Raw genomic sequence first — 27,787 nt, 5'->3', positions numbered from 1 at the left:
AGACAACACTAATTACCAGATATACAAACTCCCCTTTCTTTTAGTTGTCAGATATATAATGTACACATTGTAGGCTGAGAAGTAAAAAAAAGCTTGGTAAAACAGCCAAAATCAATGAAAAATTAAAATACAGCCACATCCTAAAAACCAGAGTAGCTCTGAATGCACTAATTTTTGTGGATGTCAGGGACTGTGATAATTTAGTAAGTGATTTTTCTAGCTATGAATCAAATTATGAGAAAATTCTCAACATAATAATATAACAATGTAACCAGTTGCTCTTTAAATTATTATAATAAGGTACAATAAAATCATCATTCAAATCAAGTTATGCCATCTTTTGTACATAAATGTGGAACATGAACAAGTACAGGCAATGAAAAAGGAACCTAGGTATTGGTAAAATTATTTTTTTTCTGCAAAAATGCCCAAATTTTCTTTTGTACATTGAAAAAATACCTCAAACTACTTTTAATGCACTCCTCCACTGTTTATAACTTTTAATTATATTCTTAGTTAAGTTCTAGAAATAAAGTTTGATGAGTAAAAGTTTTAAAAACTCATTTTTCTCAAAAAGATTTAACTTCTCAACTGGTTACTTACGTGGCCATTTGCAACGTCTAATAAATCTTTAACCCTACAGCCTCTCATGGTTCCCACCTCATTGCAGATAGCATCCTCTACAATTAGGTAATTAGCTTTGTAGGATGTCAGTATTTTATAAATATCCTCAGCAGATCGCTTTGAATAGATTTGATAGATCTGAAAGAATATAATTAAAACAGTAATTTAAAAACATTTAAAACTTGTTATTTGAAACTATACACTGAGCATTTACTATGACTTAGTATTAAGCACTATCTATGGAAAATAAAGATATTCACTAAGACTGGATTCCTACCCTCAAGAAGCTTATATCCAGTCTATGGCCATACCGCCCTGAACGCACCCGATCTCGTCTGATCTCAGAAGCTAAGCAGGGTTGGACCTGATTAGTACTTGGATGGAAGAAGCTTATATTCATAATTCATTCCTTGTCCACTGTATATCTTCTCTGGAGAAACAGCCATTCAAGTCCTCTGGCCATTTCCCCCCCAGATATATTAAGATATAATTGACAAACAACATTTTGCAAGTTTAAGGTGTACAATGTATTGATTTGACACCTAAATGTTGCAAAATGATTACCACCATAATATTAGCTGGCATCTCCATTGTGTCACATAATTATCTTTTTTTTTTTTTTTTTGATGAGAACATTTAAGATTTACTCTCTTAGCAACTTTCAGGTACATAATACAGTATTGTTAACTATAATCACCATACTGTACGTTAGATCCCCAGAACTTATTCATCTGATAACTGGAAGTTTGTACACTTAGACCAATATCTCCCCATTCCCCTACCCTCCAGCCCCTGGTAACCATGACTCTACTATTTCTATGTTTCTATGTTTTTGGCTGTTTCTATGAGTTTGGCTTTTTCAGATTCCATATATAAGGGATATCATACAGTTATTTGTCTTTATCTGACTTCTTTCACTAAGCATAATGCCTTCGAGATTCATCCGCATTGCTGCAAATGGGCTTTGCTCACTCCCTAATTGGCTTGTCTTTTTATTATTGAGTTATAATAGTTCCTACAATTTTTATTACCATGTACAGAGTATTTTATATTCATTTATACACGAGAGAAAATCAGCAAGGTTAAACATAATTTGACCACTGTCACAAAATACTGAATGAGCAAGAATACTTAAAACTCATGTCTTGGGGCGCGTGGGTGGCTCAGTTGTTTAAGCATCTGCCTTCGGCTTAGGTCAAGATACCAGGGTCCTGGGATCGAGCCCTGCAACATGCTCCCTGCTCAGCAGAGAGCCTGCTTCTCCCTCTCCCTCTGCTGCTCCCCCTGCTTGTGCTCTCTCTCTTTCTCTGTCAAATAAATAAATAAAATCTTTAAAATAAATAGATAAAATAAAAAAATAAAACTCATGTCTTGATTCCATGGTGTTTTTCATTACAATTCTGCTGACCTTATTAGATAGTAAGTTCTGGATCTTATTAAATAATAAGGTTTTTCAGTTTTTCTGAAATGCTAACATTGGACAAGCTTTTGCTACCCTTCAGAATAAAATCACAAATGTTAAGCCCAAAGTACCACATACCATATGCCCTAAGAATACTGAGATTTGAAATCTAGATTGGACAACATCCCCACCTCTTTGATACTCAGCAGCCGCCCACTGCATGTTATGGTTGCTGTCTATCCAGCACCTTGAGGTCCAATGTTCACTAATATGAGAGAGATACTCACCTGAATATTCTGTGCTACACAGAATGCTAATAAACCAAGAGGAAGTTTCTCCTTCATTTTATTTTTAAATACATTTCAATGGAAATAGTTTTATCCAGCCTATATCTATTTATTGTTTTTCACATATATTTTTATTTATTTTTAAATTTTGAGAAACTTTAACATACTCACGGGGCATTAAAAAAAAACACCTCTTTGCAATGGCAATAACATTACTAATAGATAGGGTTTCTTAATCTTAGCACTACTGACATTTTGGGCTACATAATTCTTTGTTGGGACAGAGAAAGACTGTTCAGTATATTGTTGGGATGTCCAGCAGTATTCCTGGTCCCTACCCACTAACCGCCTGGGGAATTCCTCCTTTAGTTGTGACAATCAAAATGTCTCCAGACATTGCATAATAGTCCCAGGTTTGAGATCACTGGCCTAGGAGATTATACAAAGATTAGTCACATGTCATGAATTATAGATAGTATCTAATTCAAATTATATGGTCTCATTTATAGAGTTCAATTTGAATTTTAGTGTAACAACAAATTTATTCAGCACTTGCTATGTACTAGACACCACAGAAAAAGACAAAGTTTTGAAAAAAAAAACATGGTTCCTATTCTCATAGTCAAGTCACATAAAACATAAAACTCTAAAATGTTTAAATTTAATTAGAACCTAATTAAAAGTTTAACCTAATTATAAATGATTCTGAAATTCTATATAAGACAACAAAGAAATCCACAAAAAATAAAGTTCAGGGATATGCTATATACATTCTGTCTTGGCAACTCGACCCTTTCAAAGTACAGCAAATAGTAGTCAAAGGCAGCTGTTGTCTCTCAGGTAAATCACTGCCAGGTAGGCATCTCTTCATCTCTGACCTCTCCCTGCTTCAATCTGTTTTCTGCTCTGACCATAATTAACTCTCTAAAACAGATCTAAGCATTCCATTCCCAGGCTTATTAAAGGTCTTTGATAACTCCCAAATGCCTCCAAGGGTTAGTCTAGATTCCTCAGCATGACAGTCCAGGTCCTTCAGAATTTGGTCTCATTTTATTTTCTAGTTTCATGGCTATACATATTGCATAGCTCATGTTACTTTTTCAGCCTGGAATCATATGCATTCTTTTTCCAAACAAGTTTCTACCAGTCCTTCAAAGCCCAGATCAATGGAATGCCCTTTATGAAGATTTGGGATTTTTGTATGCAGACCTGACTGTTTCTGCTTGTGAGCTCCTCTTTGTACTTTCTATGTTTCTATGTATGTGTGTGTGTGTGTGCACGTGCACGCCCACATACAATTTAGTTAGTAAATAAGAACATAATAATAACTTATATTTAAGGTTTACTATGTTTCAAGCATTGTGCATTATCTCTAATTCTCACAACTAGGAGGTAAGAACTTCTGAGATTCAGATTCAGAAACTTCTCAAAATTAAAGAAATCGAAGACGACACAGATAAAAGGAAAGATATTCTATTCTCATGGATTAGAAGAATTAAAATTGTTAAAATGTCCATACTACCTAAAGCAATCTACAGATTCAATGCAATCCCTATCAAAATTCCAATTGGCATTTTTCACAGAAATAGAGCTAACAATTCTATGCACAGAAGACCCTGAATAATCAGAGCAATCTTTCTCAAGATTTATTTATTTGAGAGAGAAAGAGAGAGCGCATAGGGAGGGGCAGAAGTAGAGGGAGAGAGAGAATCCTCAAGCAGATCCCCCACTGAGCGCAGAGCCCAATGCAGGGCTCAATCCCAGGACTCTGAGATCATGAATGGGTGAACAGATAAAGAAAATGTGGTATATATGTGTGTGTGTATTTATAAATAGGAAATTATTCAGCCACAAAAGAGAATAAAATCTTGCCATTTACAACAGTATGGATGGACCTTGAGGATGTTATGCTAACTGAAATAATTCAGACAGAGAAAGACAAATACTGTATGATCTCATTTATATATGGAATCTAAAAAACAAAAACAAAAACACCCAAGCCTACAGATACAGAGAACAGATTGATGGTTGCAGAGGTAAGGGGTGGGAGGTGGGTAAAATGGGTAAAGGGAGTCAAAGGGTACAAATGTCCAGGTACAAAATAAATGTAGAACATAGTGACTACAGTTAATAACACTGTATAGCACATTTAAAAGTTGCCAAGAGTATATCTTAAAAGTTCTCATTACAAGAAAAAAAATTTTATAGCTACGTGTGGTGATGGATGTTAACTAGACTTATTGTGGTAACCATTCTGTAGTATATATAAATACCAAATCATTACATTGTACACATGAAACTAATATAATGTTACATGTCAATTATACTTCCATTAAAAAAAAAAAAGCCATTGTGGAAATGCAAAAACTAAATAAATAAAATAAGAGGGGTCCTGGCTGGCTCAGTCAGTACAGCATGTGACTCTTCATCTTGGGGCTGTAAATCAGAGCCCCATGTTGGGTGTACAGATTAGAAGTGTGCGATCACTATACTGTACACCTGAAACTAATATTACACTGTATGTTTAAAATTTTAAATAAAAAAAATTTTTTTAATCTTAAAAAAAAAAAAAGAAACTTGTTCAAAGTCACAGAGCTAGTACATGGCAGAAGTAGCATCTGAGTCCAAGTATTCTAATTCCAGAGTCTGCATTCTTAGAGTCTAAATTCTATATTGCTTTACTACTCCTTAGCTTAGAGCGTGATTAAAAACCGTATGAAATTCTCTCCAACTGAAAAACAGAGCATTTGGAATTCAGGTTCAGTTAGTCACTGCTTTCAGATATGAAGTTACCATTTATATCCAGACTAAACATTCACAATAATATATTCTCTGAACAATAAGTAATTAGATCATTCTAATGTTATACTAAGTTATTAGTAACAGCCCATACTGAAAAATAAACCACAGTGAGATAGAATTTTAGCTTGGAAATACAAAATATATCAAGATAGTAACTGACAGCCTGCCTTCCTTCAATAATCTGATTGAGAACAATGACATTTTCCAAATAGGACACATCAGTTTCCCTTGAAACTTTGTGGAAAATTAAACGTTTCTCCTAGAAACATCAATACTATTCAAAAAACAAAGAATTCAGTATTTTAATTTTGGCTCTCCTCTCACAGCTTTTTATAAACTAAAGCTAATTAACTCTTTCTAAAACTGTTTGGATTTTCCTAGCTAACGAGGAACATATACATCATTACAGAGCCACCCTAAAATAAAGAGCAGTGTTAAAAAGATCCAAACCTGTAATCTAAAATGCCTTACATTTTCATTTCTCTTGAGAAGATCATCATCATTGTAAAGAGGCAAGCTGGTCACCATCCATCCAGTGCATAATTTAATCGCGCCCATTAACTGTGGACTCCCCGCAAACACAGCTGCGACTGGAGCTTGCCTTCTGTAAAAAGGCACACAGATTTACACACTGAAAAGGTATGTATATTATTTAGATCACTGATTTATACTAACTCTGAAATAGCAGGCAACTCAACAATGTATTGTGTACTTGGGTTTCAGTGTCAGCTTTCACCTCATTTACAAATTCATTCAAAAAAACTGAGCACTTACTATTTGCCAGGAACTATTCTGAATGCTGAAAATACAGAAATTTTTTTAAAGCAGGGGTGGAGAGAGACTGGAGGGGGGACAATAAACATATAGGCCAGATGGGAATAATACTATTAAAAAATGATGCAGGGTATATATAATGACAGGAATTTACTACCTTATATAGTGTAGTCAATTCAATGGTGATAATGTGAATTCTCAAATTTATCCTTCTGCAAATATTAACCACCACAACCCAACTTCTTCCCATTGCATACATCCTCCTGTTTCTTCCCTACCTCTACCATGTACCTGTCTTCAGATAACACATGTATTTCTTCTCCACTATGAACCATGATCCAAAGTCCCAGACAGATGCCACTTATAAAACTAGGAAACCTAAAAGCAGATCCTGAAGGATTGCTCCAATGTCTTTACTTATTTAATCACTTCCTGGATTCAACACTCACCTACAACATGCTAGGGGCAATGCCAAGCTCTGGAAATAAAAGGCGGCACACAGCCACTGTCCTCAGGGTACATCCAGTAATGGGGAAACAAACATGAAACAGGATAATTACACCACAGTAATATATATGTCCGATTGCCTGATGCACAATGATCAATGACCAGGCCCCTGTGCTGGTTTTGAAAATATTGTGGTAAGTCACACACCCAGACTGATTTTCCTCTTTTGTTAATAATAATGCAAAGCTATATAGTAAGTGTTCCACAATGGTAAATACAATTCACAAAAAATATTAATGGGCAATAGTTAAGGATGATCAAAAGAAAATAATTTTTAGGGGCGCCTGGGTGGCACAGCGGTTAAGCGTCTGCCTTCGGCTCGGGGCGTGATCCCGGTGTTCTGGGATCGAGCCCCACATCAGGCTCTTCCGCTGTGAGCCTGCTTCTTCCTCTCCCACTCCCCCTGCTTGTGTTCCCTCTCTCGCTGGCTGTCTCTATCTCTGTCGAATAAATAAATAAAATCTTTAAAAAAAAAAATAATTTTTAGACATACGAAGGGTGTATTTACAGTAACAAGACCTTATAATAAGACCAATTCTCGTTTTTATAAACCTATTCCTCATTCTAGAAACGTTTTTGTCTCCCCCCCATATTTTCCTGGCTATTTTTGATAGTGTTTCATTCCTTTTTCATGTTTTAGTTTCTTCTTCTATGTCTTAAATAATTTTCAATGTAGTTATTTCATAGTGTCTATCCACGGGGTAGACTAGCTGCAAACCAGCTACAATGATTTTTCTCCTATACCTCTGCTCTCAGAGCAAAAGTTGGTCTTGGTCATGTGACCTCCTTTGCCCAAAAGAACAACATAAAGTGAGCAGAGACTTTAAAAATGCTTGACATTGACATCTGTGCTCTCTTGCTGCTCTTGGGAACTCTACAACCACTACCTCGTGAATGAGCCCAGGCTACCTGGTTGTATGATGAGAGGCCCGTGGCCAAGTCAATTCCATCCCCTCAGCTGATACCTTTAGACATGTGAGAGGCCATGCAGACTACCCAGTCCCAGATCAGCTGGCCCAGACCAGAAGAATCCTCCCCACTGCCCCGACTCACCTGACTATCAAAGTGGTACATAATAACAAATGTTTACCATTTGTAGCCAATAAACTTTGTGGTAGTCTATTATGCATCAAAACTGACATAAACAAATTTTATTACCAGAAATTGCTAGAGGTCTAGGGCATCTTGGGGTGCAGTCAGAAGAGCATGCAACTGTTGATCTCAGGGTCTCAGTGGGTGTAGAGATTACTCAAGTAAACAAATAAACTAAAAACAACTGCTAGAGGGGCGCCTGGGTGGCTCAATCGTTAAGCAGCTGCCTTTGGCTCAGGCTGTGATCCCAGGGTCCTGGGATCGAGCCCCGCATCGGGCTCCCTGCTCTGCTGGGAGCCTGCTTCTTCCCCTCCCTCTCCTCCTGCTTGTGTTCCCTCTCTCGCTATCAAATAAATAAATAAATAAAATCTTAAAAAAAAACAAAAAGTGCTAGAGGTCTAATTGTGCTGTTTACCTCAAACGACAGCTGATTCTTACTGTGTTGGACTGTTCCCTCACGTGTTTTGTAATTTTAGAGTGAAACCTGTGTAGCCTGGGTTGAGAATGCATCAGGTACTCCAAACCACCCCAGGAGCACTTTTTATGACAATTTCTTGACTGGGGGTTTCCTGGATTAAACAAGTGTAATTTCAAACTGCAAACCCATGTGAATTCAGACCCACTGCCACAAATTCAGAGGAGAGACGTTTTTTGACCAAAAGCTGAAGCCAAGGAAGACATGTTTTCTTACCATCTTCTTTTAACACTCCTATGGGTAATTTGTTAGTCTATCCTTTCACTGATACTGTAGCCCTCTCAGAGTCCCTTAGTTATAGGCATGTGTTGGGACAGGGAAAAAGGAGTCTCCATTATAATTCCCTGTATCCATTGGCCCAAGACCATATCTTTTGTCCTGTGTGGGCATTAAAATATGCATGGGTATTAAAATTAAAATTTTAAATTCCGGTAAACTTGGTTACCAAGACTAGCAATCTATCATTCATCCACCTCCAACCCAGGGCAAAAGTCATCTTGACTATTTAAAGGAGTATTTGTTCATTTATATTCCAAATTTCTAGGTGTTTGATGGCAAGAGTCTCAAATTTCAAACTTATCAATGCTATATTTTCTTCCTTTTTAAAGTTTTTTATTTATTTAAGTAATCTCTACGCCCAACATGGGGCTTGTATTCACGACCTAGAGATCAAGACTTGCATGCTCTTCTGACTGAGTCAGCCAGGTGCCCCTCAATGCTATATTTTCAATGGAGAGTTCAATTAGAAAATTCGCATTGTACATCAATCAAAAACTAAATATCCCTAAAAGCACGGAGGTAAAATTCTGAGTTTTATGAGAATTTGGAAAAGCATTAATTTATTATTTCCCCTGAATCAATTAGATAGCATGCAACAATTAATTAATAGTTTAACAACGGTCTTAAAAGCAGTTCAATTCTTACTTTATCCAGGTCATAAGTTCCACTGTATCTGGGTCATAAAATTCTTGTAGTTCCATTAATTCTGTCATTAATCTTGGAAAAAACTAAAATGCAAAACAAAATTTCCAAAATGTGTAAGTATCCACAAAGTTTAAAATTTACTGTTACAGAGTATTTCAAAAGACTAAGAGACTAACATAAGACAAACAATATTGAAACATTGCTCTCATGGGAAAAATGTCATGGATCTTTTTACTTTCTTTCAGTGCTGCTCATCCTTCTCAGTACAAATAATCTAAACAACCTATTTTAGGGGCACCTGGGTGGCTCAGTCAGTTGAGCATCTGCCTTTGGCTCGGGTCATGATCCCACGATCAAGCCCCACATTGGGCTCCCTGCTTAGTGAGGACTCTGCTTCTCCTCCTCCCTCTCCTCTGCCCCTGCCCCCCCACTCATGCTCGCTTGCTCTCTCTGAAATAAATAAATTCTTAAAAATAATCTATTTTATGTTTAATTTACTGCTTAGACTCCATAAATAATTTTATCATTACCAATGATCAGTTGTATCTTTCATGCACACACAATTAATTAATTTCCAGTCAAACAATTCACAGGTTTATTGGCAATTAGCTTCATGTTACATTACAATAAAGTAAAGGATTTATAATATTTTATAAATACTTAAATTTTGGAGTTGCCAAAATACTTTTTAAAAAAAAAATTTCAGGGGCGCCTGGGTGGCACAGCGGTTAAGCGTCTGCCTTCGGCTCAGGGCGTGATCCCGGCGTTATGGGATCCGAGCCCCACATCATGCTCCTCTGCTATGAGCCTGCTTCTTCCTCTCCCACTCCCTGCTTGTGTTCCCTCTCTAGCTGGCTGTCTCTATCTCTGTCAAATAAATAAATAAAAAATCTTTAAAAAAAAAAAATTTCAGTGTAGTTAACATACTGTATTATATTCATTTCAGGTGTACAATATAGTGATTCAACAACTCCATATATTACTCAGTGCTCATCGAGATAAGTGTGTTCTTAATCCCCTACACCTATTTCAACCATTCCCCCACCCACCACCCCTCGGGTAACTATTTGTTTGTTCTCTATAGTTAAGAGTCTAGGTTTTTGGTGTTTTTTTTTTGGTTTCTCTTTTCTTTTTCCTTTGTTTTATTTCTTAAAATCCAATACAAATGAAATCATATGGTATTTGTCTTTCTCTGACAAACTTATTTCAATTAGCATTATACTCTCTAGATCCACCCATGTTGTTGAAAATGGCATGATTCCATTCTTTTTATGGCTAAATAATATTCCACTGTGTGTGTATGTATATACAGAAATACAGATATATTTTATCCATTCATCTATTGATGGACACTTGTGCTGTTTCCATAATTTGGTTATTGTAAACAATGCTTTAATAAACACAGGAGTGCATGTATCCCTTTTAATTAGTGTTTTTGTATTCTTTGGGTAAATACCCAGTAGGTATTGCTGGATCATAAGGTAGTTCCATTTTTTAAATTTTTTGAGAAACCTCCATACTGTCTTCCACAGTGGCTGCACCAGTTTGCATTTATTTCCTTTTTTTTTTTTTTTAAAGATTTTACTTATTTATTTGATAGAGAGAGACAGAGAGCACAAGCAGGGGGAACAGCAGGCAGAGGGAGAGGGAGAAGCAGGCTCCCCATCGAGCAGGGAGCCCAATGCAGGACTTGATCCCAGGACCCTGGGATCATGACCCGAGCCGAAGGCAGATGCTCAACTGACTGAGCCACCCAGGCGCCCCACCAGTTTGCATTTCTACCAACAGTGCACAAGGGATTCTATTTCTCCACATCCTTGCCAACACTTGTTGTTTCTTGTGTTTTTGATTTTAGCTCTTCTGACAGGTGTGAGATGATATGTCATTATGGTTTTGATTTGCATTTCCCTGATGATGAGTGATGTTGTGCATCTTTTCATGTGTTTGTTGGCCATCTATACGCCTTCTTTGGAGAATTATGTCCTCTGCCTGTTTTTATTTTTTATTTTTTAAAGATTTATTTTTTTAGAGAGTAAGCGAGAGCACAGTGGAGGAGTGGCACAGGGAGAGAGAGAATCTCAAGCCAACTCCCTGCTGAGCTTGAAGTCCAAAACAGACTCAATCCCAGGACCCCAAGATCATGACCTGAGCTGAACTCAAGAGTCAGCCGCTTAACTGACTGACCCCAGTTCTTTATTTATTTTGGATACTAACCCTTTATCAGATATATCATTTGCAAACATCTTCTCCCATTCAGTAGGCTCTCTTTTTGTTTCGTTGACTTTCTTTTGCTGTTCAGAGCTTTTTATTTTGATGTAGTCCCAATAGTTTATTTTTGCTTTTGTTTCCCTTGTCTCAGGAGACATATCTAGAAAGATGTTGCTAAAGTCGATGTCAGAGAAATTACTGCCTGTGTTCTCTTCTAGGATTTTTATGATTTCAGGTCTCACATTTAGGTCCTTAATCCATTTTGTGTTTATTTTGTGTATAGTGTAAGAAAGTGCTCCACATTCATTCTTTCAGCTATCTAGTTTTCCCAACATCACTTGTTGAAGAGATTTTTTCCCATTACATATTCTTACCTCCTTTGTTGAAGATTGACCATATAATTTATAATTGTGGATTTATTTTTGGACTTTCTATTCTGTTCCATTGATCTATGTGTCTATATTTGTGCCAGTGCCATACTGTTTTGATTACTACAGCTTTGTAATATAACTTGAAGTCTGGAATTGTAAGAGGTCCAGTTTTGTTTTTCAAGATTGTTTTGGCTATTTAGGGTCTTTTGCAGTTCCATACAAACTTTAGGATCGTTGGTTCTAATTCTGTTGGCATTTTGGAAAAATGCTGTTGGTATTTTGATAGAGATCGCATTAAAGGTGTAGATTGTTTTGGGTAGTATAAAATTTTAACAATATTTGTTCTTCCAATCCATGAGCATGGAATGTCTTTCCATTTCTTTGCGTCATCTTCAATTTCTTTCATCATTGTTTTATAGTTTTCTGAGTACAGGTCTTTCACCTCTTTGGTTGGGTTTATTCCTAGGTATCTTATTATTTTTTATGTAATTGTACATGGGATGGTTTTCTTAATTTCTCTTTCTGATCCTTCATTTATTATTGTTTAGAAATGCAATGGGGGCGCCTGGGTGGCACAGCGGTTAAGCGTCTGCCTTCGGCTCAGGGCGTGATCCCGGCGTTATGGGATCGAGCCCCCACATCAGGCTCCTCCACTATGAGCCTGCCTTCCTCTCCCCCTCCCCCTGCTTGTGTTCCCTCTCTCGCTGGCTGTCTCTATCTCTGTAGAATTAAAAAAAAAAAAAAATCTTTAAAGAAATGCAATGGATTTCTGTATAGGAATTTGGTATTCTGTGATCTTACTGAATTCATTTATCAGTTCTAGTAGTTGTTTGTTTAAGATTTTATTTATTTATTAGAGAGAGAGAGAGAGAGAGAGAGAGAGAGCATGCAGTGGGAGGTGAAGGGGTGGGGGGACGGAAAGCAGACTGCCTGCTGAGCATGAAGCCATACACGGGGCTCAATCCCAGGACCCTGGGATCATGACCTGAGTGGAAGGCAGATGCTTAACTGACTGAGTCACCCAGGCGCCCTGGTTCTAGTAGTTTTTTGGTGGAGTTTTTAGGGTTTTCTATATATTGTATCATGTCATCTACAAACAGTGAAAATTTTACTCCTTCCTTACCAATTTGGATGCTTTTTATTCCTTACTCTGGTCTGACTGCTATGGCTAGGGCCTCCAACTTTCAGGACTATGTTGAATAAAAGTGGAAGAGTGGACATCCTTGTCTTGTTCCTGATCTTAGAGGAATTCCTCTCAGTTTTTCACCATTGAGTATGATGTTAGCTGTGGGTTTTTCATGCCAAAATACTTTTTAATATCATCTATTTATTCAATAACTTCCTTTGACAATTATAAACTGAATTTTAATAGCATTAGACTACATGCATCACATGGCATTCTAAACATGCTTTAGCTCTTCTTTTATGTTCCTACTGATAAAAACTTAAGCATACTAAAGATATCACACTTTATGTTGTTAGAATAGTGTCTCAATAAAAATATGCTACACAGATGTAAATTTATCACTACCTTGAAGATAAAGTACATTTTAATAATATAAAAATCTGATTTTCTTACCTCTTTCCATAAGCTGAGACCTATTATAGTGGGAACAGCCATACTCAGAATAAGAGCCTAAAACATTGAAAGACAAATGATTATGGATAAATACATTTAAAATGTACTAGAGGTCTTAGATGTTGACTCTATGACTGATCACAGATTCTTACAGTTATAAAAATTTGTCAGAAAGTCAGTGTGGAACCTAGTTCAAACAGTGAGAATAGTGAACACTAATGAATTTAAGACATATTAAGCTGGAGATAAAGTAAGACATATATATTTTACTATATAAAAAGGTAACATTTGTAGTATATTTCAAATAACAAATCAATATTTGACAATTCTGCCAGGAATTTAAGTTTTAAGAGTTTACAAAGGACACTGAACTGTGCCACCTAAAAGCTAACAACAAAAAGACAATGAATTAACACAGGAAAAATAGCCAGTATATATCAATATACAAGTATGCTAAAATAAGAACATATAAATTCCTCTGGAAAAAGACTGGCAAAACACAACATGACTATTACTAAAGATAATTATTCATCACCTCCCTGTCAAACCTGTTCTTCTTACTGTCCCATGTCTGCTGATGACCCCACAATCCATAGTCGCACAAACTAGAGACCTAGGAAATATCTATGATTTCTCCTTCTTCTTTATTCTCCATATTTAATGAAGCACCAAGTCTTATTAACCTTCTTTTCTTACTATTTTTTTCACTCCAGTATAGCACAGTATTAAGTAAATGGGTTCTGGAGTGAGAAAAACCTGGGTGTAAATCATGGTTTCCACATTTATAAGCTATGTGATCTCAGGAAAGTTATTTAACCAGTTTAAGCCTTAGTTTCTTCATCTACAAAATACAGATAATAAAACTTAGCCATTAGGGTCTTTGTAAGCACTGAGTAGCACAAGAAATATTTTATAAACAGTACTTGACATGTGATGAACATTCAACATATTGAAGCTGTTATCACTTCCATCCACCATGGCCAGTACCTGGACAACAGCCTCCTTCTTGGCCTGAGCTTGTCACCCTTATGCCTATCCTTCAAAGAACTATAAGCATGAACTGAGAGAAAATGCAAGTCTGACTCTCTCATGCCCTTGCATAAACACTTCAATGCCTTTCTACTGCCTACAGGATAAGACCACAAGTATCAGAGCATCATACTCAAAGACCTCCATGACCTCACTCTTCTGGACTTCTCTAGCCTCATTTCTTGACCATCCCCATCTCACATTTTATGTGCCAAGGAAACTAAAAAGATCATGCTTTTTCTCTGCCTCTGCTTTTACTCCCTTTGATTACAACATGTTCTTTGCCTCTCTGTGTTTATTCCTTCTACCATGAATACCCTTTCTTTCCCTTTCATTTGAGTAATAAGTCATCATCTTTCAAATCTCAGATCGAAAAGTCTTTGAATCCCTAACAAAATTGAATTAAGTACCCCTTCTCTGTGTTCCAATAGCACCCTGTCAGTACTTCTTATTGTTCGTTTTTATGAATGGGAGACTGTAATCTACCTGATGAAATTAATTTGTATTGTAAGCACATTGCACGTAACAGGCACAGTGAAAACGTTCTATTCACATTGAAAACATACAATAGTTCTAAGTCAAACCAAGAATGATACTATAAAAAGTAATTCTTGATAGCGTCTAACATTATTGATTCACTTGTATTTTTTACCTTATTTTACCTGTCTGCATTTAAATGCATTACCTTTATAATCAGAAATTATATAAAAAAAAGTTTTTCAAAGGATCTCTTTTTCACCTGCAAGTCATAATATGATTTACTCATGCTATTTCAATTGTATTCAATGTGCTTTCCATTTATATAATTAAAAGACAAACAAGTACTCAACCCAAAATAACAATGACTCACCAACAATACTGGGTGTACAGTTCGTAATCGAAGCCACTTGAAAAGTGTCATCCAAAGTTCAGGAGAACATACACCAAATGCTGCTAACATGCATACATACGGAGTCCAGAGGTATTTCAAGCTAGTAAAGACACGAGGAGTCACATACGAAATATCCTATGAACATCATTACTATCTCATTTCTTTTTTTAGAGATTTCAATTTTCTTAAGCAATCTCTACACCAAACAAGGGGCTCAAACTCACACCCTCCAAGATCAAGAGCCACACACTCCACCAACTGAGCCAGCCACATGCCCCCGATTTCTCTTTTCCGAGTTCTTTCCTACTACCCATGAAAATACCATAATGTTAAGGGCAAATGAAAATCTTAGCCTCTAATTTTCAGCAACAAATTGTTATTCATTTCTTAAATAATTGAGAAGACATGTAGGTTACTAAAATGAGAATGCAATAAGAACACTGATATAGATGAGGGTGTAGTAAAATTGTACTCTTGGAGAGAATACAAACTACTATACTTTTTCAGGAGGTGATTTGGCAGAACCTATAAAAATTTTAAATACCCCAAGACACTCCCATTTCTAGTAAGCTAGACTACAGACATACTAGCATAAGTGTATAAAGATATAAATACAAAGGTTTTAACTGCAGTATGTTGTTTTAATAGCAAAAGAATTAGAAACCTGGCTGTCCTTCAGTAGGTATTAATTAAATAATTATATAAAATAGAAAAGCAAAATGCCAAATTTCAGGAACTATATACTGTTACCCTAGTTTTTCGGTGATTTAAAAAAAATGTAGGGGTACCTGGCTGGCTCAGTCAGTGGAATGTGAGGCTCTTGATTTCTTTTAAGTTTGAGCCCCACACTGGGTGTAGAGATTACTTAAAAATACATCTTTAGGAGTGCCTGGGTGGCACAATTTATTAAGCATCTGGTTAAGCGTCCAACTCTTGGTTTTGGCTTGGGCTGTGATCTCAGGATGGTGAGGCTGAGCCCTGCATCAGGCTCCACTCAGCGTGGTGTCTACTTGAGATTCTCTCTCCTTCTGCCCCTCCCACTCATGTTCGCACACTCTCTCTCAAATACATCTTTAAAAAATAAAAATAAATTAAATCAATAAATCTCTAAAAAAATGAATACTAACTTGGACTTTGAGAGAAGTAGTGGATATATATAGAATACATGTTGCTAAGACAAAGGAACTGCATTAGTTTTCTCTGGTCAACTAGTATCTCTTCCTAACTTCCTCATGCCTGCTATTCTTCAAGTCAGCCAGAATCAAAACTAGAATCTGCTTTATAACTCCAAGAGACACCGTTTACACTGAATTATATACATATAACATTTCTTGGAACATCAACTTCCTGTTGTAGAGATTAGACCATTATGTCCAGTCCACTGATTTCTCTGTATTCATATCATTTTATTGCAATAGCTAATTAACATCTCTATCTTTTAAGTTTGTTTATTTTTTTTAGTATTCTCTACACCCAATGTGGGGCTCGAACTCCTGACCTTGAGGTCAGGATATGCATATTCTTCTGACTGAGCCGACCAGGCACCCTAACATCTCTACCTTTAGACTCTCCTCCAACCAAATGCCAAATGAATCTTCTTTAAACATAATTATAAGACATCTTCTGTTCAAAAATCTTTAATGGTTCCCCAGAATCTACTGAAATAAATGAAAACTCATCTAAATGGTTTTCAGGGCCCTCAAAAAATATGGTCTTGATTCATCTTTTCAGTTTTTCTCCTATGACTTCCCTCAATATGATTAGTGTTCTAGCCAAAGTTTGCAGAACAATCTGTGTTTCCATCCCATAACGCACCTAAGTTTCTCCCTCCTGACACAAGCCCATCCCTGTCTACTGCTGCCTTAGACTCTGATTCCCTTTATAGGTAGACTCCTTGAATTCCACACTTAACTCTCTGCCTTCTACTCCCTGATCATGTACCCCTTTAAAAACTCCTCTTTTGACTTCTGAGTTGCAACTCTTCCTAGAGTCCCTCCACCACAGTCCCTACTGCTACTTATTCAGTTTCCAACTCCCAAATATTTTAGTTTTGGCCCTTTCCTCCATCTCCATTGCTACTCACTTCTAGATTCTATTACAATTCTTAACTGGCTTATCTTCCTTTAATCTTGTTTTTCTCAAACCTTTCTCAATCATTGCTGCCAGAGAGATATTATTAAAAAGCAAATCTGATATCAAATTTCTACATAAACACCTCATCTGGTCCCTGCTTATTTTTCCAGACATATATTTTTTAAGACTTTATTTATTTGAGAGAGAGAGCATGAGTGGGGGTGGGGAAGGGGCAGAGGGAGAGGGAGAAGCAGACTCCCCACTGAGCAGAGAGCCCAATGTGGGGCTCGATCCCAGGACCCTGAGATCACAACATGAGCTGAAAGCACACATCTGACTGACTGAGCCACCCAGGTGCCCCCAGACATACTTCTCATACTCACCTCATATTCATCTCGTACTATTAGTTCCCAAAAAATATTTATTCTGTCTAGATATTACTTAGACACACACACACAGAGGCACATGAGAAAATGGACAGCCTGGCCAATCTCTACTTATCTCTGAAGGCTGTTGCCCCATTTAGGAAATCTTACTTAAACTGACTTCCTCTACCCACTCTCTACAACTGAGTTAGTACCTCTCCTCTGAGTGACCAAAGCAGCCTTTGTATACCTTTCTCACAGTACTTTACTTTGCTCTAACTCTGGGTTTACTTACCTAGGATAGGAACTCTCTGAAAAGAAAGAGTAGATTTTGTATTTCTTTACTCCCTACTCTCTACCTAGTAGAGTGCCTGGCACCCTCTGGGTGACTTTGCATCTTATTTGCATGAATAGGTGATTTACAGTATTATAAGCCTAGTGAGTAAATTAAAGAAGGATGAATAACAGAATAATATAGATAGATTACATGTTCAGAAAAAGGATTTTGAATTTAAAATAGTAGATTCAACAATGAAGAATGGTGGCAGTAACAGAAAGTTTTTCTGCAGAGAGAAATAAAACTGAGAGTACAAATGGAAAAAAAAAAAAAAAAGACAAACCATGCACCAAAATTCTAGTACCACAAGGCAACGAAATGAGAATCAAAATGTGAATCGCTTAGAATATTCATGGCGTAATACATTTCTTCATCCCACTTATTAGGCATTATGGAATGCTAACTATTAGAGTGAACCACCATTCTTGCTTCATGTTTCAATAAAGAGATTTCCACTAGTCATGGGTTTGGCAGTCTGATAAAGTCTATAGATGTCTTATAAGAAAATGTTTGTAAATGCATAAAATACATAGGCCTACAAAGGAAACCAATTATATTGAAACACTGATATCAAATAAAAATAAATTCCTATATAGCATTATTTGTACTTTTTAATACATTAAATGCAGGTCTAATAACAACTGTAACTTTGAAGTTGTGATGTGTATGAACAGTATTTCAAAATAAAAAATAAGAAAATAGCTAAGCTTTCTGTTGGGGAAAACACCATGGGTACTGCTATAATGACTGTGATTCAGTACCTATATTCATAATTAACAGAAATTTAACTTGAGAAATCTTATACTAGGATCTATACTCTTCATTTCTCCCTACTTCCCCTCCTATCCCTCCACCTCAGAACCTTAATGGCTCCTCCTTGTGGCAGTGATTTATCTGATTTGTGTGCAAGAGAAAGAATTGAGCATATCCAGCTCAAACATTTCTAGGCTTCCACATTTTGTATCTTCCTTTTGCAAGGTGGGTGTAGATAGGTGCATAAACTTACCAAGGCTCTGCCCATTCAAAAGGGATGGCCTGAAGTTTGAGGACTAAGCTCAATTTGGAGTGGAAAACAGTAGAGCCCTTTGGTCACACATGAAATGTTCTCCAGTGCAACCTTTATCAGAATCAGAATCATGGAGATGATCAAATATATTTCTCATGGATATTTGGTCTTTGTAAGGCTCCTGGCTCACAGCTCCACAAACTCTTGGAATTTTCTAAGTAATGAAATTAGAAAGGTGGCTCTGTGTTAATGGTAACTTTTGTAAGGTATCCAAGGATGGGGCTGGTTGCCAGTTCAGCCAATGATGTGATCAGGGGGTTGGAACTCTCAGTCCCGCCCCAAACCTCTGGGGAGGGAAGAGGGCCTGAAGGTTAAGTTCAATCACCAATGGTCAATGATTTAATCAATCATGCCTATTTAATAAGGCCTTCATAAAAACCCAAAAGGACAGGGTTTGGAGAACTTCTGGGTTGGTGACCACATGGTGACTGGGAGAGAATGGCATCCCTACACAGGTAAAGGGAGCTCCCTACCCCTTCCTACAAACCTTGCCCTATGCATATCTTCAGTCTGGCTGTTCCTGAGTTCTATCTTTTTTATAATAAACTGGTGATCTAGTAAGGAAAATATTTCTTTAAGTTCTATGAGCCACTCTAGCAAATTAATTGAACCCAAGGAGAGGGTCTTGAGAACTTCTGATTTATAGCCAGTTGGTCAGAAGAACAGGTAATAACCTGGGTTTGCAACTGGCACTTGAAGGGGGGTGTGGAATCTGAACCCTTGAACTGGAATCTGATGATATCTCCAGGTGGACAGTGCCAGAATTAAGTCAAATTGTAGGACATTCATCTGGTGCCTGAACAATGGCTTGCTGTTGGTGTGGGGAAAGCCCCTCCTCAAACTGAAACTAGGTGTTCAAAATCATTTTTTAGGGGCGCCTGGGTGGCTCAGTCGTTAAGTGTCTGCCTTTGTCTCAGGGCGTGATCCCGGAGTTCTGGGATCGAACCCCACGTCAGGCTCTTCTGCTGGGAGCCTGCTTCTTCCTCTCCCACTCCCCATGCTTGTGTTCCCTCTCTCGCTGGCTGTCTCTCTGTCAAATAAATAAAATAGATCTTTAAAAACAAACAAACAAACAAACAAACAAACCCAAAATCATTTTTAGTCCTATGTCTTACTTTTTATCTGAATCCAATTTTTAAGGAAAAGGGTATCATTTATTGAACGCTTAGCCTCACAGCATCATTTATCTCTATTTCACTTATCAAAGTTGTAATTTTATTTTTGTGTGATTAATATTTGTTATCTCCATTAGGCCATAAGTCACATAAGGGTAGAGAGTGTTTCCACTTTTATTCACCACAGTATCTCCAGTGCATAGTACAATGCCTGGCCTTTGGAAGATATTCAATAGTTTTCAAACAAATGAGTGAATAAGTAAACGTCAGTTCATTGTACTGTAACAACCTCGGTAAACTCCAGTTAGGTTAAGAAAGTTTGTAGATTTTGAGTTTTCATAGTTTCATAAATATATTCTTGAAAGTATCCACTTATTAGCATTAGAAAGGATAATTCTTTGTAAAAGCAAACAGATCCAATAAAGTACGCTTACCCTTCTATAACCATTGCAAGAGAGCCCAATAAAATTGTGTGAATCACATGATAAATTATTTCCGGCCTTCCTCCAATTCGTCCATCTTCCAGAGTAATAGCTTCTTTCAAGGACTTGCCACTACACAAAGGAAATATGTTTTTTTACTATTTTGAAAATATGTATTTGAAAAATCAAAGATCTTAAGTTTCCTCATAAAAAAAATATAGGTGGCCCTTAAAATCTGAAAGTATATTCTGTTAGTTAAATACCTAATTTACACATCTCCAAGTCTTTGAAATGGTTTTTAGAACCTGAAGACAATGGACTCTGTGAAGACTAAATATGAAAGTTGACGAAGCAAGACAAAAAAGGCGCCTGGGTGGCTCTGGCAATTAAATTAAGCAGCCAACTCTTTTTTTTTTTTTTAAGATTTTATTTATTTATTTGATAGGGAGAGAGACAGCAAGAGAGGGAACACAAGCAGAGGGAGTGGCAGAAGGAGAAGCAGGCTGCCCACTGAGCAGGGAGCCTGATGCAGGGCTCAATCCCAGGACCCCAGGATCATGACCTGGGCCAAAGGCAGATGCTTAACAACTGAGCCACCCAGGTACCCTAAGCAGCCAATTCTTGATTTCAACTCAGGTCATGATCTCAGGGTCTTGGGATCAAGCTCTGCTTGGGGCTTCATGCTCAGTGGGGAGTCTGCTTTAGGACTCTCTCTGTCCCTCTGCCCCTGCCCCCGCTCATTCGTGTGCTCTCTCTCTCAAATAAATATATAAATCTTAAACAACAACAATAAAAAAGATTTTTAGATTCCTTTTCCAAGATCAATTATCCCTCAGCTAGTGGTTACTAAATCAATATAGTTAAATCGTAATTTGAATAGCTAAGTTCTCAAAATTAAAATACTACACACAACCTACTTTAAAACATGACAAAAATATTTTGGAAGTCTTCATAATTTAAAATCACTTACACTAGTAGCTTCATTTAAGTTATATAGAAAAAAATTATTCTTACTTTAAGTAAAAATATGACTAAATTAGTAAACAAGTCTCTGACAATTTAACTGAGTATTAATCCTACCTTAAATTTGGGCATTATATATTTAGACGTATACAAATTTTAATTTTATCTGGTTAACTTACGATATTTTACATGTTGATAACAAGAGAATGGATCTAGAAATTCCAAAACAAATACACAAATATTGGAAGGATATTAAAAATAGATAGTCTATTTATTTCCATAATGTATTAGTTAGCAATGTGATTGATTCTCATAGGTACTTACTTAATTCTCCTAAAAATAACTTGCATCATAGAAAGAAAACAAATAATTAACACTAAAATATAGAAAGGTAATAAAGAAGACTGTGTCAATCGCAAAAAAAAATCTTGAGATGGTGCCTGCAGAGATTCTTGACATAGGAGCCAATTCATTGTAAAATTCCTACAGAAAACAAAAAGCATGATATTACAATCACAGATGGTGTAACCTACTGTACATAAAAGTATTTTTTATCTCAGTAAAAACTAAGACAAAAAAATACACATTTCTAAATCTACTCATTTGTAAGAGCAAGGTCCTACCCTTTATAAATAAAGATAACAGTATCAGTAATGCTCCTCGACAAATTGCCCCAATAAATGTAAAACTGCTACTTTTTGTTTTTTTTAAATTTTTTTTTTAAGATTTTATTTATTTATTCGACAGAGATAGAGACAGCCAGCGAGAGAGGGAACACAAGCAGGGGGGAGTGGGAGAGGAAGAAGCAGGCTCATAGTGGAGGAGCCTGATGTGGGGCTCGATCCCGTAACGCGGGGATCACGCCCTGAGCCGAAGGCAGACGCTTAACCGCTGTGCCACCCAGGCGCCCCAAACTGCTACTTTTTATTATCCAGTAACATGACCATCTCTAGAACCCAAAATGGTTAAGGAAGTTTCACTTTCTATTTTTAGCTGGAAGACAACAAAAAATTCAGCTGTCCAACCTCCATATCTGTAGTGTCCAATACAGTAGCTACTAGGTACAATGTCGCTATTAGCACTTGAAATGTGGTCAGTGCAAATGCATATACTTTAAATAAAAAATACACCCTGGATTTCAAACATAAAAAAGAATGAAAAGGACTAAAGAATACAGAACAGCTCGTTAATAATTTTTACACTGTTTATACATTAAAATAATATTTTAATATATTGGATTAAATAAAATGTATTATTAAAATTAAATCCCTTTGTTTCTTTTTACTTTTTAAAATGTGGCTACTTGGGGCGCCTGAGTGGCTCAGTTGTTAAATGTCTGTCTTCGGCTCAGGGCATGATCCCAGGGTCCTGGGATCTAGCCCTGCATCAGGCTCCCTGCTCCGCTGGGAGCCGGCTTCTTCCTCTCCCACTCCCCCTGCTTGTGTTCCCTCTCTTGCTGGCTGTCTCTCTCTCTCTCTATCAAATAAATAAATAAATAACATCTTTTATAAAAATTTTAAAATGTGGCTACTAGAAAATTACACATGTGACTTATTTTATATTATTACTGGATAGTCCTGTTTTATATGGATGAAAAGTAATTCAACTAGGACCCATTTTAAGAGTAATCTAATCATTAAGACAGAAATCATAAAATTTGAAACACAAACATTTTGAGCTATAAGAATCAGGATACACTTTTTTTGACCCTAAGCTAAATAAGATCAACAAGACTCCTAGTTATATGTGATTTTATCTGCATTCTCACATCTGATCCATCTCCAACATCCATTCTATCCTTAATCCCTAGCCTGGGAAGGGAGACAAAAGATGGAATGATCTTCAGAAGAGCAGTCTCAATCTTTCCTTCCCCGTATCCCCATGGCACTTTACTTATCCCTCTATTATAGCGCTTAATGCAACTTGCTAGTTTAAGATTATAGTCATTTTTGTATATCCCAGAATACCTGGCCTAGTATTCTGCACATCCAATAAATTCTTATTAACATTTCTTTAGTGGTTCTTGAAAGACCGTCGCAATAGAAATGTTTCCTGAAATTCTGGTGAACTACAAATCCTAATATTCAGTTGGCACATTTGAGCATAAGGCATTTACTGTTTATACCACTCATGTCATTAACTGTATAAAAACTAGCAAATGAAATGTCAATATTCTTAAGGACAGATATCATGTCTTATTCTTAAAACACCTAGTGTATTACCCTGTGAGGCAAATCTAGTACCTGACATGCTGAGCAAAGGGGCACTATAAAATATCAACTAAGAAACACTAGACAAGGGGCGCCTGGGTGGCTCAGTCGTTAAGCATCTGCCTTTGGCTCAGGGTGTGATCCTGGCATTCTGGGATCGAGCCCCACATCAGGCTCTTCTGCTGGGAGCCTGCTTCTTCCTCTCCCACTCCCCCTTCTTGTGTTCCCTCTCTCGCTGCCTGTCTCTCTCTCTGTCGAAGGAATAAACAAAATCTTTAAAAAAAAAAAAAAAAAAGAAACACTAGACAAAAGCAGCTCTTAATCCTACATGCATTCTAAAGTCTTCCAAGGTTAAAGAGAAAGTCAGGGGAAAGGCCAGTTAATTATGGAGGTCTATAATCAATTTTTCCTAATTGCCTGCAAAATGTCAGGCCAATATATACACTTGAAAAAGACATGGTCCCTGCCCTTATGGAGCACATGGCCTTTTTCTTTTTTTTTTTTTTAAGATTTTATTTACTTATTTGACAGACTGAGAGAGAGAGAGAGCACAAGCAGGGGGAACAGCAGAGGGAGAGGGAGAAGCATGCTCCCTGCTAAGCAGGGAGCCTGATGCGGGACTCAATTCCAGGACCCTGAGATCATGACCTGAGCCAAAGGCAGCCACTTAACTGACTGAGCCACCCAGGCGCCCCAGTACATGGCCTCTTAAAGGATCCTTTTACCTTAGTAGATATCCACATGACTTACACTTCAGAAGATTACTCCAGTGTTTAAACACTTAGTTAATTGTGATATATCACAACATGAAATTCCATGCACAGCATCTAAAATCTCACATAATCACAGCAAATGATAATAAGGTTCTAAGGTATATTATATGAACTAGAAAAATGTGTATTTAAATATATATTTTCTGTCATGCAAATGGACATTATTACACATAAGTCATTTATTTCACTTTAGATTTAAAAAATGCATTTAACTAACAAACAAAAGGCACAACATTACTCTTGAATTTAAAAAGTCAGCTTCTAGGGATGCCTGGGTGGCTCAGTTGATTAAAAAGTCAGCTTCTGATCTAATCCACTATTATGATCCCAAAATGAGATTCTTTCCTATGAAACAGATATCTTACTGCCCACCCCTTTTTAATGCAAGCCTTTTGCTGATGTAGTGGTTAAAATTACATTGGTTTTGGGGTACCTGGGTGGCTCAGACAGCTAAGCATCTGCCTTCACCTCAGGTCATGGTCTCAGGGTCCTGGGATCAAGCCCCATATCGAGATCTCCACTCAGCAGCCAGTCTGCTTTCTCCCTCTCCCTCTGTGATCTCTCTCGCTTTCACTCTCCCTCAAATAAATAAATAAAATCTTTAAAAAAAATTACATTGGTTTTTTTTATCCATTTTAAATATTTATTCTGACTTTAGATTATACCATTGTTCCACATCAAGGGAGAAAATAGTCTCAAAATACTGTGATGCTATTAAGGCTTAAGTACACCTAATTTATAAAACACCTAAATGAGATTTTATTTATTTATTTGACAGAGAGTGAGAGTGTATAGAAGAAGAGTGAGAAACAGACTCCCTGCTGAGCAGGGAGCCCAATGTGCGGCTCAATCCCTGGACCCTGGGATCATGACCGGAGACAAAGGCAGACGCTCAGCCTACTGAGCCACCCAGGCGCCCCTAAGTGAATTTTTTTAAATGAGAAAAAATATTAATGTTATATTTTTTCTAGATATTATAATATTCTAAATTATTTCTTTTCTAAATGGTATGTAAGGTGTCTACTACTCCTTGGATTATTTTTGCTCTTTATCGTCTAAGTGGTATAGAGTTAGGTAAATTTATATATAATCTAAAACTTACTTAGTCATATTTAGTCCAAATTTTACTTCAAGGAATTTCAGCATGTGCCCATTTTCTTTGTGTGGGACAAACATCTAGAAGAAAAAAGCACTAGTTACAACAAAGAACTATTAGCTATGTTCACAGCAATATGTTTCTGTCTAGAAATAGAAAACACAGCAAGACTATAAAATGAAAACTACAAATTAAAAATGAATTACATAATACATTGTGTAATTACAAAGGAAGGAGATCTACTGACTTAAGTCAATCACATTACTTTATAGTTAATCATAAATCTACAATGGGGTAGTAAGATTTCCACTTATCCTGAATGACTTAAGTAACTTACCCATATTTCTTTTTTCTTTTTAAGATTTTATTTATTCATTTGACAGAGAGAGGGAGAGAGAGAACAAGCAGGGGGAATGGCAAGCAGAGGGAGAGGGAAAAGTAGGCTCCTCCTGAGCAAGAAGCCTGATCAGGGCTCGATTCCAGGACCCTGGGATCATGACCTGCTGAAGACAGTGGATTAAGCAACTGAGCCACCCAGCCACCCCGTAACTTCCCTACTCCTTTCAAAACTTTTACTCATCTCAATTTACTAAATTACTTAAAGTTAGTTAATTAGGTAATGATGACATTTTAAATTAAATGGAAAATAAAGTATATCTTTTAAGTATATCTAGAAAAGAATTAGAATCCTATTTTTCCTGTAAGTATGATCATTGTTCAACTCAAAATTTTACTGTACAAACTCTATTATTATGCTACCTCATTATTCTCATTAAAATTTAACCCAGTATATTTCATTATTCAACTTGCTCTACTACATGAATCTCACGCAGAGTTATTTACCTTCATTATAATATTCAATGTCACTGTCAGAGTACACACCAAGTAAAAATTAATCACTTTCATTATTTTAGCTATAAAAGTTCCTTTCTTCACATTCAACTGTGGGGAAAAAAATCATGAACAAAGAAGTGAGGTATGAAAAATTAACAATTAAAAAATTCACCACAAGAATGATAAAAAGTCAATTCTCTTTACCTGAAGGCACTTAGCAAGCATTAAGGCTACTACTAAACTTAATAAAGGAGACACCAATAAAGCTGAATTCTCAAACTGCAGTAAATATCCCAGAAAGAGAGAAAATATATAAATTTTATAAACTTCATGAACCTGTTGGGACAAAATAAGATAAATGAGAAAAAAATGAATTTTATTGTACATCTTTTCATTAGTTTTGTTTAGAACAGATTTGACTCCAATTATAAAATAAATGCTCAACTATAATTTTGGGTAGTAGCCTACAAATGTTCAATCTGTATTTTTAATGTTATGGTATATAATGAATTTATTACTTTCTTAGAAATAACTCTCATAAACAAGTAAAAAGCTTTAAAACCATGGACATCTAAAACAGCCTGAATGAACCTACTTTTGTCCTGATTTAATTTTACTTTGCTTGTCCTGTTATTAAAATCCATCTATACAACATCAAACTGCATAAATAAAAAATCACAATCTTTAGCAGCAGTTCCGAAAACCTACCTAGTGAAAACATACTGCCATGAAATGTAGCACCAGAGACACGTATTTTTAGATTTGGTCCATTGAACATAAAGTTAAATTCAATGTCCTAATAGAAGATCTCCCAGGAAAGTCACATCTTAGAAGATTTCTTTTCTAAAATTCAATATAGTAATTTAATCTATCAAAAGATTAATTTCTTTTGGAAAGGGAAACAAAATACAGGCATTAGTTAGAAGAGAAAATCAAAGGCAGAGTGTTAAAGGTAAGATAAAAAAGAAAGAAAGAAAAGAAAAACAGAATGAAAAATATCCCTAAGAGGCCAGAGCCATTAAGAAAAGAGATACCTTACTGTTGGAAGTCTGAAACCATGACTGGGGATGGGCACAATGGGATCTTTCAGGTGCCGAAAATTTTCTATTTCCTGATTTTGGATGCTGGTTCTGCCGATGTGTGCCAGTTACTGAGTGACTGTCTCTTAGCTCCCAACCTGTCCCTCCACCCCCTGCCTTGTAATGCTGGGGCTGGAGACTCTACAATCTATGTTTTTGCTTTTCCAGTTGGCTCCCTATTAAACTCTGCCAATATGAAATGCTAGAGAGAGATTACAAGGTTGGAGGAGAAAGGAGGAGCTAGTGGCTTCCTGTCTGCTTTGTAGTTCCTGTGTGTATCAGATCGGCAGTACTTCACTACGACAGAGCAATTCCTTCTAGCTGAAGCAGTTCAATGCAGGTGCAGTTTGTCCAACACTTGAAGAACCAGCTTTAGCACCTTCTCTTGCCCCAGAGACCCCAAAGCCAGTTAGCCAGAGCCCCATTCACAGAGGTCTGGGTTCCATTTCCATGGGGCCCTGCTTTCCAGTTCAGAGACACCAGCAAAGCTGGGCAGTGGCCCCTTATTA

The 27,787-nt window shown here is 36.8% G+C and overlaps 1 protein-coding gene across 7 annotated transcripts in view; it reads right to left on the bottom strand.

The window, feature by feature from the left end:
• Positions 1-27,787, bottom strand: part of DPY19L4 (dpy-19 like 4) — a 56,952-nt gene that overhangs the window by 4,774 nt on the left and 24,391 nt on the right. For 5 of the 7 annotated variants that reach the window (XM_034668315.1, XM_034668317.1, XM_034668316.1 and 2 more), the window contains 10 exons: positions 26,404-26,535; positions 26,209-26,307; positions 25,372-25,445; positions 21,611-21,769; positions 20,336-20,455; positions 14,925-15,045; positions 13,046-13,102; positions 8,888-8,970; positions 5,587-5,719; positions 604-762 (listed from right to left, as the gene is read on the bottom strand). In XM_034668315.1, the coding sequence (XP_034524206.1) occupies positions 604-762; positions 5,587-5,719; positions 8,888-8,970; positions 13,046-13,102; positions 14,925-15,045; positions 20,336-20,455; positions 21,611-21,769; positions 25,372-25,445; positions 26,209-26,307; positions 26,404-26,535 (1,137 nt within the window). The remainder of the gene's footprint in view (positions 1-603; positions 763-5,586; positions 5,720-8,887; positions 8,971-13,045; positions 13,103-14,924; positions 15,046-20,335; positions 20,456-21,610; positions 21,770-25,371; positions 25,446-26,208; positions 26,308-26,403; positions 26,536-27,787) is intronic. The other 2 variants (XM_034668319.1, XM_034668320.1) reach the window with 2 other exon arrangements.

This window comes from Ailuropoda melanoleuca, chromosome 9 (genome assembly GCF_002007445.2).
Source record: "Ailuropoda melanoleuca isolate Jingjing chromosome 9, ASM200744v2, whole genome shotgun sequence".
Taxonomy (NCBI): Eukaryota; Metazoa; Chordata; class Mammalia; order Carnivora; family Ursidae; genus Ailuropoda; species Ailuropoda melanoleuca.
This window is presented reverse-complemented; position numbering and strand designations above follow the sequence as displayed.